This window comes from Boleophthalmus pectinirostris, unplaced genomic scaffold (genome assembly GCF_026225935.1).
Source record: "Boleophthalmus pectinirostris isolate CB_2022bp ecotype Guang Dong unplaced genomic scaffold, ASM2622593v1 HiC_scaffold_14, whole genome shotgun sequence".
NCBI lineage: Eukaryota > Metazoa > Chordata > Actinopteri > Gobiiformes > Gobiidae > Boleophthalmus > Boleophthalmus pectinirostris.
The window spans coordinates 25,356,070-25,368,148 of NW_026571047.1; the positions used below are offsets into that span (position 1 = coordinate 25,356,070).

At 37.2% G+C, this 12,079-nt stretch overlaps 1 protein-coding gene across 1 annotated transcript in view; it reads right to left on the bottom strand.

Annotated features, from left to right (window-relative positions):
- The window catches only part of nrxn1a (neurexin 1a), a 323,968-nt gene that overhangs the window by 203,044 nt on the left and 108,845 nt on the right, over window positions 1-12,079 (bottom strand). Inside the window, exons 6-7 of the mRNA XM_055150076.1 lie at window positions 5,689-5,990; window positions 4,641-4,664 (exon numbers count right to left, since the gene is read on the bottom strand). Of these exons, the coding sequence (XP_055006051.1) occupies window positions 4,641-4,664; window positions 5,689-5,990 (326 nt within the window). The remainder of the gene's footprint in view (window positions 1-4,640; window positions 4,665-5,688; window positions 5,991-12,079) is intronic.

Consider the following 12,079-nt stretch of genomic DNA (forward strand, 5'->3'; position numbering starts at 1 on the left):
TACCTGCGAGGCAATCTGCCGTAACCTAAACTCTGCGGACATTTCTCAGTCTTGTATGTGACATGATAATAGTTTTAAATGTACATAAGCATATATTCAAGTTATTTTATTAATTGGGTGACTTAGACCAACAGATAAATATACTTTTTTACAATTTATCTCAACTTTAAGTGTCTTTAAATGCAAGGCTATCAGCTGTAACCTAAACTTTGCGCACATTTTTCAGTCTTCTATGTGAAATAATAATACTTTTAAATGTACATAAGCATATATTGAAGTTATTTTATTAATTAGTTTAATTAGACCTACACATATATGTATTTTTTTTATTTTTTTATTTATTTTTTTCTACAATTTGTCTCAACTTTAAGTGAATCAGTTCAGAAACTATTTCCATTATCGGCTATCTGCTGTAATCTAAATTTTGCGTACATTTTTCAGTCTTCTATGTGAAAAATAATAATTTTAAATGTACATAAGCTTATATTCCAGTTGTTTTATTAATCTAGGTTGATTAGCCTAAAGATATTTTTTGTTTTTTACAATTTGTTCAACTTTAAGTGCTCGTTCAGTTCAGAAACTATTTCCATTATCGGCTATCTGCTGTAATCTAAACTTTGCGTACATTTGTCAGTCTTCTATGTGAAATAATAGTAGTTTTAAATGTGGTTTGGTTTATATTTAATTCGTTTTATTTAATTTGGGTTGATTAGGCCTAAAGATATTTTAGTTTTATCACAATTTGTTCAACTTTAAGTGCTCGTTCAGTTCAGAAACTATTTCCATTATCGGCTATCTGCACTGTAACCTAAACTTTGTGTACAATTTTCAGTCTTGTATAGTTTTAAATGTGCATAGGCTTATATTCAAGTTGTTTTATTAATTTGGGTTGATTAGGACTAAAGATATTTTTGTTTCAACTTTAAGAGCCCCTTCAGTTTAGAAACTATTATAAACATTATAGGCTACCTGCACGGCTATCTGCTATAACCTAAACTTTGTGTATATTTTTCAGTCTTAACATAAACACTGCATACATTTTTCAGTATTGTAGGTAAAATTATAATAGTTTTAAATGTGTATAGGCTTAAATTCACGTTATTTTATTAATTGGGTTAATCAGGCCTACATATACTTGTTTTTATTTGTCTCAATCCTGAAAGGTGCATTGTGTAATTTTTCCATCAAATGCTTTTCTTTGTAGAGATGTTATCGCTTCTTCTGGAATGTTCCACAGTATGGTATTAAACCTTTCTATCTTCACTGAGACCAAACTAGATCAAGTTACAGGTCAGATCTGTGGAGAGTTAACCCCGCTCACAGTCAGAATGCCTGTTTTTATGGCCGTTTTTGAGCGATAAAACCAAATGTAACGTAATAATCTTAAAGTAAAGCTATTTAATGTCACACTGTGGAACATTGCAGGCAGAGCAATGACACCTCTATCGAAAAAAGCAGGTGCCCCCTAAACAAAAAGTTACACAGTGCACCTTTTAGTACTTTTTCAGTTAAGCTCACTGGAAGTAGGCTACATGCTAACATGCTAACATGCTAAAACTAGTATAAACGATTAGCCTTAGCCAGTTTTAAGAGTAAATACCTTAACTTTTATTAAATTGTTACTCAATACACATTATTTTATCTGAGAAATTGCATATTTGTTCATCTTTTACTTTCAATTTCATGTTAAATGTAGCTGAAAGTTAATCAGTTAGAGATAGAACTACACTATACTATATTATGTAAACACAAAAACACATCAAGTTATCCTTTGTTTACACATTTTCTTTCTCTTCTACAAGCGAATACTTATGAGTGTCACGTGTTATTTTGTGTATAACATTGAATCAGTCCTTTAACTTCAAATTCACACTGTGCAAATCATAAAAAATTTAATCAAATCTAATTTTCCGTTTGTTTTTTATCTACAGCCAAATCTGCGTCAGTTCAGATTTTGGAAGAAGAAACTTGACCAATTTTCTGTGTATTAAACTGGAAACAATGAACATCTGCTTTGTTTATGTGCAAATTAATCCTAAAAGTCATTTTCAATTTTTTTTCATGACCAAAACAAACTGAGATCGAGCAATGTAATAATTATTCGTGACTACTCTCTGACAACAAATGTTAGCATGTAGCCTAGTCATCAAACTATATCATGTATATTTATATTTTTTGACTTTTTAGTATTATTTTACAGTCTTTCTACTATCTATTCGATCTTTCTTTCTTCATTGTTACCTAACTCTTTCTATAGACCTAAACCTATACATTGTCCAGTGCGCTCTCTCCGCTATTAACTTTAATAATTCAGATTTTTTTTTTTTTTTTTTACCCCAGAATAGCTCACAAAGGGCTTTTAGCTCAATAGCAGATACAGACCTGGGTCGTCTTTAGCATTTGACCCAGATCAAACTAAAAGCAATATTTATGAGTTATTTAGTGTATCATTGTAACAGGCTGTGAGGTCTAGAGCCCTCCTGTTGAGAATCACTCGTGTGTTAAGATAGGGCTGGGAAATTATGGGAGAATCTGTGTTTTTTATTGATTTTTATTATTAAAAATTCTACTGTCAATAATAAAATGTCAGTAAACATATCAAGTTTGGAACAGACGAAAGATTTTGTAATAAACAGAACTGATTAAAAGTCTGTATTGTTTATGTTCATGAAGTCAGTACTATAAGAGACATTTTAACTCTGTTTTTGAACACTAAATAAAATTGAAAATTGAAAATCGAGATCAATATGAGAGAAAACATTTGATTCATTTTTCTCCCATATTGCCCAGCCCTATTTTAATACCATATCAAAAATGCTCATACATGCGTTTTGTTAGTAAAGTTAACAGAGGTGGGTATTATTGACTTTTTTTTTAAAACCAAATTTGACTTTTGAAGTACTTTAATAATCCTAATTGAGTATATTTTTAGTACCGCTTTGTCATTTTCACCATGAACGTTTCTGTGTTACTTATAACCAACTAAATGTATTGGTATTTTATGTTAAAATAATATAGGCACTGTCTTCAAAATGTGAAAAACAGAAGTAGTGAATGGAAATAAATTGGGTATATCCACTTTAATTTGATACCGGAATTTGTTTTTTTCTTGTTTGTTTGTTTGTTTTATAATGTTAAAACTAATACAAATCAAATCACAGTATCAAATGTATATATGCCTAGTTTTTATTTTTATTAAACCTTCATTTGAGTGATAAAATCACCCAGTTACAGAGTTAATTTTTGTATTTTACTTGTCTACACAAAGGAAATGTTGGACAGAAGTTAATATATTATGCCATAGCATTGAAAAATTAGGTGCATCCTTTTGGAGGATTACTTCACCTAAAGGTGCATTGTGTAACTTTTCTGCTAGTTTGTTTCCATGGAGATACTGCTGCTTTGCCTGATAGGTTTCATAGTGTGGCATTAAACTTATCTGTGTTGCTTTTATTCAGTTACAGCTGTTTTAATTCACAAAAACACTATGATAAACATGCATTCCTACAGTTAGTTTGCTTGCCTCTCCACAGACCTGACCTGTAACTTGGCCTGGAAGCATTGCGGGTTTATATCTACAGAAATAGATGCGTTTAATGCTATACTGTGGGACATTCTAGACAAAGCAATAACATTTCCATGAAGACTACCAGAAAGATACACAGTGCACCTTTAAGCACTATTATTAAGTCATTATAGTCTTGCTTGTGTTTACCCACCTCTGATTGTTGATTATTTAGTATTTTGTTAGTATTGTGTTAGTACTGTGTTAGTATTGTGTTAGTATTTTGTTAGTATTTTGTTAGTACTGTGTTAGTATTTTCTTTGCTGGCCTCCAAAGCCAGATCAGACCATGCTTTGTGATGTTATTGTTATGACTGAATGCAGTTAGACTAATGATGTGATGATGCTTTGTCGTGTATTACCGAGGTGATTATGATGTTAGTAAGTTAGTTTGTGGTTTGGGGGTTGGTCAGATCAGCGAATTTGAATGAAAATGAATATAAAAACCACACTTGTTTAAACATATACAGGTGTTAGATGTTTCATTCCACACACTGAAACGCATGCAGTTTTTTGGTTCAGCTCTGTGCAGCATGCAAGCATTGGCAAAGAGGATGCTCGGTGGTTAGATTTATCGCACAAGACGAGGTGACGTGAGATGTTAGAGGCAGTAGTGATCATGCAAGAGAAGAGGGCGAATCGAGTCATAAAAAAAACAAAAAACAGCAAGGAGGTAGAAGAGGGAGGAACCTTCGTTGGAGCAGAAATAATAGGGGGAAGGTTTCGGAAAGGCACGCCATGCAGGAAAAGGAGGGCTAGTTATTTTGCGTGCAGGTATACAGTAGCATGGGAAAGGGGGGCCTTATAACGCCTACAATGCAATGGTGTGAAAAAAACTGGGAAGAATTCAAAGAAGTAAAGGACGTACTGATACATAGGGGAAAGCTTAAAGCAAAAAAAGTGGTTGGCAAAGGAAGAAATGGGCAGTTTTTTTTAAAATAAAAGATTACCAACCGGATTTCTCCTGTTTTTGGGCTAGTTTTGCTGTCTATGTTTCGAAAGGAAATAGACACGGGAGCAGACCCAAACTAAGAAACAATTAGAATGATAACTACCGAACAATGTAGTTTGATTACCATAGCGTGTCCAATGCCTGAGTGCTTTGTAGGAAGAAGGGGGGAGGAAGAAAGGAAAAGCAAAAAATAAAAACCGTGAACATAACATAAAAAGTCTAAAAGTTGTAAGTTGTAGGCCTTAGTGACGCTATAGGAAAAGGGCAGAGGTTCGGTTAGTATATGAAACATTCCATGGATGGGAGTTAGTTTCAGTAGCAGGGTTAGTAAAGTTAGTAGTTAGTAATACATACAAGCAAAACAATCAAAACAGCAGATCACAGCAGCGGAGCACCCACGTAATTTCACCTCATTTAACATTCTCGCTATTGTAATGAATCACTCGCTCGGTCCCATTCACGCAATTAAAGTAGAAACTCACCTATGTCACAGAACAGGGCAGGAGCAGGTGGGGAAACTACTGTAAATGTAAAATAGACCTTCTTCCTACCATCACATGTGTACAAGCTCTGCTCTGCTGTAATGGAAGTGCTTAAAGGAGCAGGCCAACCACTCACACAAGATCTGACAGTTATAAGCTAAATCATAACAAAGATACAATACATTTAAATAGAAATACAAGTCTACTCAGAAACATTGTGAAGATCTTAATGCTTATCGTGAAGAACAGCTGTCTACGGACTCAAGCTGAGCTAAGAGTCAGAACAAGTATACAGTTTAGATTATCCTTAGCTAGTATATACTCCTATAGTTTCTCCATAACTTAAAGCATTCATATGGGAAGCTAATTAGTAATAAAAACTGTGGCCAAGCAGTGTCTTTGGAGGCAATGTTTCCCTTTGAGTCTTGAAGCCACTGATTAAACTGGATTAAAATGGTTTAAACATTAAGTCCAAACATTTTCTTGAAAACTGAACACAAAAATTAGCAGATTTTTGTGATGATTAGCAAAAAAAAACAGTGCTTCAATGCTTCATCAAACATGTTTTTCGATCTAAAACTGATTGAGCTCTGTTGTTATCTTACTGGCCTAAATATTATCTGACAGTCCCTCACTCCTCACGCCTCTGTTGGTGTTGCACTGGCCCCTCCCCTCCTGCTGGGGGCGTACCTGTCTCAGGTTGCGTGTGACTTTGACGTCGTGCCAGGCGTTGTCGTTGAATTTCCCGTTGACCGGTTCAACCAGCGCCTCGAAGGCTCCAGAGCCCAGGTTTATGACGAGGGACACGGCCCCGTTCTTCAGAGCCAGGTTCACGTAGTCGGCGGATTTCCCCGTGTGCAGCATCAGGCCGTTCCTCTGCAGAGTCTTAAAGGAGAGCGTGATCTCATCGCTGCTCGACTGGATCGGGTTTGGAGACAGGTCGTAGCAGAAGTACTCCGAGCCCTTAAAGGTGGCCACGTACTCCTCACGAGCTAAAAATACAGAAATAAAAAAGTATGTGTTACCGTGGTTACAGTAAGTACAACATTATCACAGAGTCTAAGCCTTCTGCCTCGGCCCACTCTCCTCCATGTGCTCAGCAATGATAAAACAGTGGGTGTTCATCAGAGGAGCACACAGCGGAGCTGGGCCTGGTTAAATTAGATTCAGATGTGCAAAAGAAAACAATATTGTTTAAGATGCTGAAAATGTCATTGTGAAGCAGAGACGGGCTGATGCCAGCTCTTGGAAGGAACACTTCCTTCCATAGCTCTAATCGGAGCAGAGCTCGGTGTGTAAACACGCTTTGATCACTGGTGTGGGCTGGAGATTAAACAGTGAGGATGGAGAGATGGAGAGACAGTCGTGAGCCTGTGCCGCTCCACACTCGTTATGAAACCTGCCATCTCTCTTTGGAGAGAACAGCTGTGCTGCACTCTGCACTGATGTGGGCTTGTTTGACAACACGACTCATCTGTGATGAGCCGAAGCAAAGGTGCATCTGCAAAGTTTGGAGGAAGACTATGAGGTCTGAAGAGGAAGAGGAGGACGAGGAGGAAAAGGAGAATGAAGAGGAAAAGGAGGAAGAGGAGGATGAGGAGGGATGACGGCGGCTGGGGAAGGCATGACTGGCCAATAATAATTCAGAAAAACAGCACCCACACTGACCCCCAAGGACACGAGTCCAAGGTTTAGCAATCCATCATCCTTAGGCTCACCTCAGCTCTTATCTCACACACACACACACACACACAAACACACACACACACATCTGCCTGCCCCCATAGCTGTAGCGCCACAAACATGGCCGACACCCCCCTCCCTCCTCCCCCTCACATCTGCCTCACTTCAGCTCTGGCCTCTTTCGGAGCCTCTGGCAGAACCACCATCTTACAGCCGGGGGACGACGAGAGGAGCAGAGGGGTTTGTACCACAGTAGGTCAGCATGAACACAGATGGTGCGAAAATGATTGTTGCTACCAAATAATAAAGTCTAATGTGTAACAGGTCATTACGGTAAAATCAACGAAAACCTGACACACTAGAGCGAATTCAAAGGTGCATTGTGTAACTTTTCTGTAAATATTTCTATCTTCACGGAGACCAAACCAGGCCAAGTTACGGGTCAGATCTGTGGAGAGCCAACCCAATGTTACATTAGACAAATACCGACAAGGAGAAGGAGCAGGAGCAGGCAGGAGCGGCAGTGGTGGTGTGACTTGGCATTCGTATTAAATCATTTTATTGGTTTATGAATCACAGAGTAAAATGGCTGCTAGCGGTCTCCGGGGCGACCGTTTAATCTGTGAACCAGGAAGTGAGATGGGACTGCTGTCTCATTCATAAACAACAACCTCTGCTCATCAGGGTTTCAGCTTCTAAACATGCACCGACTCATGAAAATCTAAATAGACCGCTGTTTACTACCATTTTAATTATTTGTAACGACATCTCAAGCATTTACTGATTATAAGTTTTACGGCCTTGTCTTAATTGCTGTTTGTCGGGTTCATGCATTTTAATATATTTTATTTATACCTATTAATTATATTGGCTCAGCATGGCGTTTATTAGACAGGCTCATTGTAATTCAAATTTGTGTTGGCTTCTGGCTTAAAACCATCTGTTGTCAGCTAATGTTACAAAGACAATTGATCCTATAGGGTTTCAGAAACATCTATTTTCTTTTTGAGTGCGGTTTATGATTCGAGTAGAGACGGACTCTCAGAAAGTATTACGTATTTTTCAGACTATACGTCGCACTTGTTTTCATGGTTTGTGACACCCTGGTGCGACTTTTATATAAATATGTTCACACTGACAGCCGCGAGAGACTCTAGGCTAGTGTGTCAGTATCTAGTGCTACTATTACTTCTTTACCAATGTCACTTCTATCTCTCTAGCACGCATGTCTCCTGCAGAAAAAGCCGCTGTCCTTATGCAATAGTGAAATACGGTAATCGAGCATCAGAAAGAAAGTCTGAAGTGAGCAGGAAACTTGTGAGGGACTGGTGGAAAGCGAGGATGAAGAACACAGCTTCAGAACAACAGGGAACCATGCAACTTTCCTGGAAGTCATTGGATGGATCGACAAAGTCTGAAATTCAGTAACAACAGAAACCATCCTTTCGAGATTCAAAAAGGCCGGAATAATTCTAACTGGAACTGATGCTGAGTCTGACGACAGCTACACAGAAGAGGAAGCGGCGCTCTGTTTACCTCCGGAGTTGCTCAGAAGTGACACCGAGGATGAAGAATTCGATGGATTTAGTGATTGGAGTGAGATGGAGAGTTTGTTAAACTTGTTCTGTTCTGTTGTTTATGTTATATTTTAATCTGAAGAACTGTTCATATGTGACTTTAACAGTCTGTTGTTCTCTGTTCTATTGCTATTACGATAAGTTGCCTCAAGATGAAATGTCGGTTCCTGGTCTCTTATTTTATAAAATGAATTTCCCCCAAAAAGTGCGACTTACATATGTCACAAAAGAGGTTAACACTTACATACCGAATAATACTCTTCACACAGCAGCCCGCAATACTGTATCATATCGTATTAAGCAGTACGATATATCGATATTTTGATATTTTTGCACACCCCTAGTCCTAAATACCACTGTTATTGTAAATATTCAAACATATTTCAAAAAATACTGGGTTGATATTTTTTCTCTATACATTTATTTTATAGTTTAACCAACACAAAGTCTGACAGAGCTATTATTAAGCACTATGTTTACAGAGAGGATACACTATAACATAATATATAGTCCAGATAATTATTACGATTATCAAAATACAACTACAATTATTTTCTGTAGTCAATTAGTCATGTTTAATCACTTACAGCCCTAAAGATCATTGTTATTCTAAACATTCATCCAATTCTTGTACACCTGATGTCTTGAATTACCAGATTTATAACGCAAACACACGGCAGATTGTATTATTGGGTTATCTGAGTTCAACGTAGTAACAAAGACTGGCCAGCAGATGGAGTCAAGAGCTGCTATAGCCGTTGTTTAACTCAAATACACAGATTTGTAGTGTAAAGAAAGTCTCGCCGTTGATGTGTAAACTGGTATATTCCCAAAGGACCAGTAAACGCCACACTGAATCGTCTCGTTTTGGAGTGTCTTGTTTATCATCGCCATCTGGTATCAATCAATATTATCATAACCAATCTACACACAGTTTAATCAACGCACTGAGATGCCAAGGATTTAAACCACATCTGAATACAAATAAACAAATAAATTAAAGGCCCTATACTCGATTTTTTCCCCGTGTATGTGAGCTTCTTGTTTGTTTTTTTTAAGTTGCACTATGTAACTTTTTGATTGGGGGTCCGTCACCTGCTTGTTTCTGTGGATACGTCATTGCTCTGCCTGTAATGTTCCACAGTATGACATTAAACACCTCTGCCTTACATCAGTTCAATCACAGATGGTTTTATAGCTCAAAGATGACGTGAGCGGGGTCGCCTCGCCGCAGATCTGACCTGTGACTTGGTCTGGTTTGGTCTCCGTGAAGATAGAAAGGTTTAATGCCATACTGTGAAACATTCCAGACAAAGCAGTAAGGATGTGCAATTAATTGAATTTTGATTGTGATTTAGATTTGTGTGTCATCTCCAAACTCATATAATCAAGCTTAACAAAGTTTATTTTGTGGGATTTTTTTTTAAATATAAATAAAATAAGTATATTTAATTTATTTTTAAATACAGAGATTGTAGAACAGTTGGATATATAGTTTATTTTGGATACATTTATATTTTTCTAAGCCTTATTTCATGTTCAAATATATTTTATTCATTTTATGTTTTATACATCGCAAAACTGCTCTAAGGTTCATATTTGTTGCCTATATTTATTTTCATTTTGATGATAAATGATCAATAATCAGTGTTTTTTTGTTGTTGCTGTTGTTGTTTTTTTTGAGAAAGAAATGCTGAATAAATGCATTGAGTAACAAAAAAATAATCGTTTAAATAATCATGATTTCAATATTGACCAAAATAATCATCAATTTTTTTTATTTTATTTTATTTATTTATTTTGCATAATCGAGCAGCCCTACAAAGCAGTAAAATCTTCATGGAGAAAAGGATTTGACAGAGCCCCCACCCAAAAAATTTCACTTTTTTTTTCCAATATTCATTTTTTACATAACAAAAAAAACCTCTCACATCCCTTTCCTTTCTCCACACATGGATATCAGTATTTGAGCTAAATTTGTCTCAACCCAGTATAGACATATCGTAAAAGAAGTTCTTCAGGTCAAAATAAATCAGCTGTGTACTGTTTGCATTTAATTAGAAAGAAATTTTTCCGTCTGACAGTCAGGAAGTGCTCTGTTAGCATGCTAGAGGTTCCACTCTGATCTCGCTCTATGGAGTTGTAAAAAGTGCTTTTAAACTCATCAATGTGAATAATTAGGATGCTCTGAATACTAGGGATGTAACAATAACCTAAATACTGTGATATCGTATCGTCAAAGGTCTCACAATAATATCAAATCACAAATTCCTTTGCTTAAGTACGTGGTTTTATAGCAGCAACAGCTTATAAACATCGGGAACTACACATCCCATGATTAATTTCAGTGCAAATAACATGAAGAGAAATGTTTTTAACTTGAATTCTTGGGATTATGATGGTAATAATTCACAGACAGAAACAGAGGAGTGAGAGAAAAAGGGGGAAGAGAGCGAGAGAAAGAAAGAGATAGATTATTATATTATAAAACTGAAAAAAATTAGGTACAGCGCTTTTGATTGTAAATACGTTTCAATCCTCGGACCAATCATATCAAATATCAAATCAAATATTCCTTCAGGACAGGTTCCAGCTCCACTCCCTTTTTGTTAATTAACTTCCTGAGTGCGAGACGAAGAAAAAAAAAGTGTAAAATGCACATGGAGAAATATATGAGATTGTGGTTTCTTATAGTGGGGCTGGTGGGCGCGCTGGTCTCTGTAAATATTGGTGTATTTCTGTCAGAAAAGCTATTACCAAGTGAAGGCCCCGGGCTAGACTTTACTGTGTGGAGTCTGTGCAGCGCAGAGTGTACGAAGCACACGAGTACACACCAATGTACATGAGCAGGCATGGGCACGACAGATAGCACCGGAGACGGAGAGACGGAGAGACGGAGAGAGAGAAGGAATGGGGTGGTGAGAAAGAGACAAGACAGAGATAGAGGTAGAGGAGAGAGCGAAGAGAGAAAATAGGGAAAAGAGAGAGAAAAAGAGAGACAACTATAGAGAAATGGAGAAGGGAGAGAGAAAAAGAGGTTAGAGAGAAGAAAGAGATAGACCGTGATAAAGAAAGACAGAGAGAGAAAAAGAGGGAAGCGAGAGAGAAAGAGATAGAAAAACAGAGAAGGGGGAGAGAAAAGGAGGTTAGAGAGAAGAGAGAGAAAGAGATAGACCATGAAAGAGAAAGACAGAGGAGAGAGAGAGAGACAGGGAAGAGAGCAAAAGAGCTAAATCATGACAGAGAAATAAAGAACAGAGAGAGAAAAAGAGGTTAGAGAGAAAGAGATAGATCATGATAGAGAAATAGAGAAAGAAAAAAGACAGAGACAGAGGCAAAGGCAAAGGAGGACAGAAGAAAGAGTGAAGAGAGAAAGATAGGGAAAAGAGAGAGAATAGATAGGCAATTTTAAGAAATAGAGAACGGGGAGAGAAAAAAAGGCTAAAGAGAAAGAGAGAGAAGAGAGAGATAGACCATGATAGAGAAAGACAGAGGAGAGAGAGAAAGAGACAATGACAGAGACATAGAAAAGGGAGAGAGAAAAAAGTGGTTAGAGAGGAAAAAGAGAAGAGCGAGAAAGAGATTGACCATGATAGAGAAAGAAAGAGGAGAGAGAGAGAAAGAGAGGGGAAAGACAGAAAAAGATGTTAAGAAATAGAGAAGGAAGAGAGAAAAAGAGGTTAGAGAGAAGAAAGAGATAGACCGTGATAAAGAAAGACAGAGAGAGAAAAAGAGGGAACTGAGTGAGAGAAACAGAGGGAAGCGAGAGAGAAAGAGATAGAAAAACAGAGAAGGGGGAGAGAAAAGGAGGTGTTACGGCT